The 6,000-nt window shown below is 45.0% G+C and overlaps 1 protein-coding gene across 2 annotated transcripts in view; it reads left to right on the top strand.

The window, feature by feature from the left end:
* The first annotated feature begins 373 nt into the window (after positions 1-373).
* The window catches only part of LSAMP (limbic system associated membrane protein), a 396,186-nt gene continuing 390,559 nt past the window's right edge, over positions 374-6,000 (top strand). The window contains exon 1 of one of the 2 annotated variants that reach the window (XM_009908127.2): positions 374-792. In XM_009908127.2, coding sequence (XP_009906429.1) covers positions 638-792 — 155 coding nt within the window. In that variant the 5' untranslated portion in view covers positions 374-637. The remainder of the gene's footprint in view (positions 793-6,000) is intronic. The other variant, XM_009908134.2, reaches the window with a different exon arrangement.

Here is a 6,000-nt window from a genome sequence, read left to right as displayed (position 1 = left end):
TTAGGAAGGGAGCTCGGGGCTGGGAGGCTGCACAGCCGCTCGCTGGAGCAGGACCATCCATCCACTCTTACAGCCCGGCGGCGCAGGGCTCGTCTTGTTCCTTTTCCGTTTTGGGTGTTTTTTTTTTCCTTCACCTCTGTCCATCGCTCCCAACGGGTCGACCGAATTATTATTTTTTCAAGTGTTTTGCTACCTGACTTTGCTCTGTTGTGCTTTGTTGTTTGGTTTGGGGGTTTTCTTCTTCTTCTTTTTTTCTTTCATTTCTTCCCCCCCCCCCCAGTTTTTACCGTGTGTTGGGGTGGGTTTTTTTTTGTGTGTGTGGTGGTGTTTGTTTTCTTTTTAATTGAAGGTTATTCTAAGACTCTTTTTTTAAAAAGCCTTAAAAAAAATAATAATTAAAAAGACGAGTGGGGAAAAGAAGCACAGCAAGAGACTGAAAAGAGCAAAGAGCAAGAGAAAGTGGCAGCTAAGGACTGTGAAATCACCTCCCCCTTTCTGGGGCTGTCGATCAGAGCGAGAGTTGTACATTATTTTTATTGTGGTGGTTTTTTTTGTTGTTTGCTGCGTCTCTCTACCCACATCCACACGCAGAGAGAGAAGAGAGAAGTACAGAGAGTGAAACTCGACAAGACCAGCCATGGTAGCAAGGGCTCAGCCTGATCGGAAACAATTACCGCTGCTCCTACTGAGATTGCTTTGCCTTCTCCCTACAGGGCTGCCAGTCCGCAGCGTGGATTTTACCCGAGGTACCGATAACATCACCGTGAGGCAAGGGGACACAGCCATCCTCAGGTAGGGCTTTTTGCCAACTTTGCCTTTTCTATGCTTCTACCTATACGTTTCCAGGCACAGAGCCTGTCCATGTGCTGTGATATAGGTTCGTGTGTATCTGTCGCTGTGAAAGCGTGCGTTATTTTACCTCTCAAACTGCAGCAGCAGCAGCTGCTACAAACAAGCTCTGTTTGTGCTTTAACAGGAAAGCGAAAAAAAACACCCAAATCATAAAGCTTTTGAACGTTTCTTGCTACCACTCTCCTCAGTGTAGTGCTCTGGATCAAAAGAATTTTGGTGGGGAAAGCCCTGTTTGTGTTAGCTGGTTCTCCTAAATGTACGTTTTCCACCAGCCCTGCAGTATCAATAGAGGAATCCAAAAGGGCTGCAGCTGTGCTTGCCAGATGTTCCATTGATCTGCCCATAGTTCTTTTTGTACCTATGCAAAAAACTTTATCCCTGGTGCTGTCAGAACTCTCAGGCAAGTTTTTGGTTTGTTGTTTGGGTTTTTTTTGGGGGGGTGGGGGGTGGGGAAACTCTGGCTTTTAATTTTTTTTATGCCCTGGAAGGAGGGGAGATGGATGCAAGAGTTGAAAAAGCTGGTGAGGAAAAAAGAGAAAGAAAGAATGGTGTGAGGGCTCTGATCTTGATGAAGCTTGTGTCTTAGTCACTGTGTTGGTTTCTTTGCTGGGCTTAGTAAATGGGTGTATGCTGTGCCTGTGTGTCCAAGTGCTTTTCTTTGCACACACAGCCTTGTTCACTGGCAGCATTATAGTTCTGTATTCATCACGCAGGTTCTGTAAATGTAGTTTGAAGCTGCTTGGACTTTTGGTTTGGATTGTCCCAGTTAGCTGAAATTCAGTCACCTTTTTCCTGTGGCTTGCTTTCTGAAATTCTGCCTTGCTCAGTAACTTTGCTACTGAAGAGGGATTCTGCACATGTGAGTATGTGCACACACTGTGTATTGTGGCTATAAAACTACTGGACATCATTTACAGAAAGTCTGTCATCTGTATGGGGAGCTGATAGTGCACAAACCCTGAAGCATCAAGGGAGCAATCCCCTAGCAAAGCTAACACCAGCAGCAAAGTTTTCCTTCTCTTTCTCTGAAATAAATTCCTGCTAGATGTCACCAAATGGTCTACATGATCCCCTGTATCCCTGCCATTTAATGGTAGAGGGGTATGTGAGCTAGCAAGGTGGGATCAGGCAAGAAGGATGGTGGAAGAGAGATGTGTGTGTGTATGTATGCATATCGCTTCTCTCGGCTCCCGTGTGCTGGGTTGTTTTGATCCTGGAATATCTGTTCAGCAGCTTCCATTCCCCAGCTCTCCAGACTTGTTAACTTGCATGTAAGATTTATCCACATGGAGTAATAGGATTTACAGAGTAATTCATCTGCCTTGCATATGCAGTGGAAGGGGTTTAGATGCAACATGGTAAACACCTAACAAGGGGTGTTGCCTCTGACTCCCAGCTTCTCTCCCTTCCACTTACTAGCAATTCATAAATCCCATTAACCCTTTTCTAGCAGGACTCCCAGCTGACTAATCTCATTGTTAAAGGCAAATCACTTCCATCAATCACTTATTTTGGAGGGGCTGCTCAGGCAGATGTTTGTGAGCAAATGTTTGGTACATACAGCAGCAGACAAGTCATCAAGCTCACTTGCCCAGCCAGGGGTCACTGGATTTATATTTCCCACTTAACCTTGGATCTTTTGAGTTTATCTAAACACTGTGTGCTAAAGCTGCATTTGCAGCAGAGAGGGCTGAGCGGATGGTGGAGATGGTGTTTGTATGAGCTGTGTGTAAAGCATTTGTCAGCAAGCTCAAAGGGGTTGCATGGGAGAGTGGTTTTGGTGTTTGTGTGGAGCATAAGGCTTGCCAGGGTTATATCAGACACTAAAATAAAACACCTGAGTGAGGTGATCCAGCTGTGTCAGCCAGATGTATGCCAAGTGACACAGTTTGCAGGAGCAGCACACCATCCAGACCTGTAACTACTTGCCCCAAGAAATAAGGTGTTCTCAGCAAGCTGAGTTCCTCTCAGAAGTGACTGTGGCCAGTGCACACACAAGAGTTCCTCTCCCCCGACTGCCTTCCTAAGATATTGAAGTAGATTTGGCCATCCATGTGCTTTTCCACATTTCCTTGGAAAGAACAGTGTTCCCTGCTCCCTTTCCCTGGGACCAGCCCCAGGTTCCTGGAGTGTTTCAGTCCCTGCTTCAGAGGAGAGGCAAAAGCCAGGCTGCTCTGGGAGGCAGGACTGCCATGTGAGGCTGGAAGGAGTGAGATTTCCCTCTGTCCCATATACTTTAGGTCTTGAAGGTTGACATTTCATTCCCTCAGTTTTAAAGCAAAGGTCGGTTTGTTATCTTCTCGCTCACTGTTTTCCCTGCCCCCGACGAAATATAACTCACTTTAAGACAGCTTTGTACATGAAAAACTACCAGCATATAGATCTACCAGTGATGATGCAAGGCAAAGAGCTAGATGAAGAAGAAAACCTTAGATGATCTATACTAACTGCACTCAGAGCAGATCTTCCCCTCCACAGAGAGATAGGTAAGAGATCTCTGTAGAGAGATCAGAGATCATATCACCTATCTTTGCTATGCATCTGCTTCAGAGGGAAGAGAGCGGGTGCAGTGGCTGCTAACTAGTGCACAGTGGCCACATCCTGTATCTTGCAGGGAAATAAAAATGTGGGAGGGAGAAAAAAAAATTATATGCAGTTGGAGAGAAATAAAAGTAATGTAGCTAGTGTTAAGATGACTGAAAACACTTTGTTCTTGTAAATTGTGGGGCACATCTTTCAGCAAAGCATCGAGGACAGGGTATTCTGAATGATTCTTCCCCTTCAGGGCCTTATACATTTGTATATAGTGTTATACATGTAGGTGGAAGGGTGGGTGGGTGGACTGATCTATGAAGTGGAGAAAAATAGTTTATTATGAGCCTTAATGTTCCTAAAGGAAGCAGCTCCTCTGGAGCTTCATCTACAGCTTGTTACTCAGAATAGAATTATTCTGAGAAGTTTGGATCTGACTTTTTCAAGCTATGGCATTTCAGATATTCCCTTGCTATGGCCTATTAAAAAATGTCCCTATACTTGCTCATCTCCTAAATGACCTGGCAGCAGATTTGATTTATGTGTTGGCCTTGCTTAAGGTTGATGACTTTTAGTGAATATTTGGCATGGGAAAGTTAGGGAGTTGCAGAGAGAAAGAAAGGGCAAAACCATCCCATGATAGACTATTCACAGGGAGGAGGGTAATGATACATTCCTTAGATGAAGGCTGGAAGGAGAGGATGGGGTCTGAGAGCTGCAACAGGTGAGAAGGGCTGAGCAAGCTTCTGGTGTTTGGCCAGCTACAATCAAGAACAGTGAGCAGGGTATTTCAAAGGTGACATTGTATATAGGACAGCCTGCCAGACTTATTAAGGTTTCAGTTTTTAACTTTGTTTTCATCAGGGGAAGAAGGACCTTATTGTGGCCTTCCAGTATCTGAAGGGGGCCTCCAAGAAGGCTGGGGAGGGACTTCTCAGGATATCAGATAGTGATAGGACTAGGGGGAATGGAATATGAAGCTGGAGGTGGGGAGATTCAGGCCAGACATGGGGAGGAAGTTCTTCCCCATGAGAGAGGTGAAGCCCTGGAATGGGTTGTCCAGGGAGGTGGTTGAGGCCCCATCCCTGGAGGTGTTTAAGCCCAGGCTGGATGAGGCTCTGACCATCCTGATCTAGTGTGGGGTGTCCCTGCCCATGGCAGGGGGGTTGGAACTAGATGATCCTTGTGGTCCCTTCCAACCCTGACTGATTCTATGACACCAAACCCTCTTCTGAGTATCTAAAGGGACCTGCTTTTGAGTATCCAGAGGACACTGGGTGCTACAATTCTTGCCAATGTTTTGCTTGCAAGATCACAGTCATGAGATTGTCAGGTTTTGTTTGCAACTTCCCTACTTGATGTTAGGAAAAAGAATCTCCAAATTTTGAACACACATCCTATTCCCCCAAACTAATTAAAACAGGAAAAGAAAATCAAATCCCAACCCTAGATCTTCTTTCTTTGCACCTGTATCCAGCATCCCTCCCTTTCTGGATGTGTTTGATGAGCAAAGACAGGGCCCCTGTGCTTTGTTACACATTTTTAACCTAGGGAGCAGTTGAGATATAGGAGGACATTGGCTGTGCATTAGCAAAGGGCAGGTACTGCAAACTGGGAAGGGAAGGAACTGTGCCTCTAGCCTGTTTTTAGTCCTTAAGATACATTAGAAGCAAAATAGCAACCAAGTCAGTGCTGTGGGACCGGGTATCTGTACAATGTGTCAAGGTGGAAAGACTGGATTTCTCAAGACCCATCATAGCAGCTCAGCCCAAAATGCCTGTCAAGCGCTATTCTGAGGGCATCAGTCCCGACACAAGGGTAGAAATGGCCTTTAATTGACCTCTGGAGTGGAGCTTATCACTATCTAGAACCAAAATGTGTCACATCCTAGTTCCCATCCTCTCAGCTGTACCAGTATAAATCCACCAAAGCCCAAGGCACTGCCAGAAATACCATGTTTATCTTTTGGGCAGATTCCTGGGGACTGCTAATAAAGAGGTCCAAGTGACTCATACAGGGCTTGAGCTGCTGAGCACTGCTCAGATGATGCTCAGCCCACTGGAGAACTGGGATCTTGCCAACATCAGAATTGGGCTCATTGTTCTTACATTTTTGCAAGCGTCAACTTTTCATCAAGAGCTAATTCAATCTGATGTTGATGCACTGATGAAAACCAACATTCAACTGAGAGTGCCAGTTCCATTTTTACCAGGTATTTTTAAATAATGTGAAGTCTCAGGTTGATAGCACATTTAAGAACTTCCATCCTAATGGGTGCTTAGTTTCTTCGAGTTACATGTGTCAAAAGATGGGCTAGAATCAAATTACCAGCTGTAATGATAATGCTGTTGTTGTAATTCTGCAATACAAGCAATTGATGCAGACTCTGCTGTTGGCCTCCCAGTATTTTGCTGATGTTCTACATGTGGAGCTACACTAGAGGACAAAGGCACCTCAGGCAAAGCAGGAAGACAGCATCACAGCAAAGTTTATGCCCTATACAGTAATTTTAAAAGAAAAGTAAAAGCTGTTCAGATTACACTTACAATTAGCATGTAATTTATATCAGGGAGCACTGAGCTGAGCCCTTTGCTAGAAATGAGAATAAGCATGTTC

The sequence above is a fragment of the Dryobates pubescens genome, chromosome 8, assembly GCF_014839835.1.
Source record: "Dryobates pubescens isolate bDryPub1 chromosome 8, bDryPub1.pri, whole genome shotgun sequence".
In the NCBI taxonomy this organism is placed as follows: Eukaryota; Metazoa; Chordata; class Aves; order Piciformes; family Picidae; genus Dryobates; species Dryobates pubescens.
Note: the sequence above shows the minus strand (reverse complement) of the source record. Positions and strands in the feature narration are given on the sequence as shown.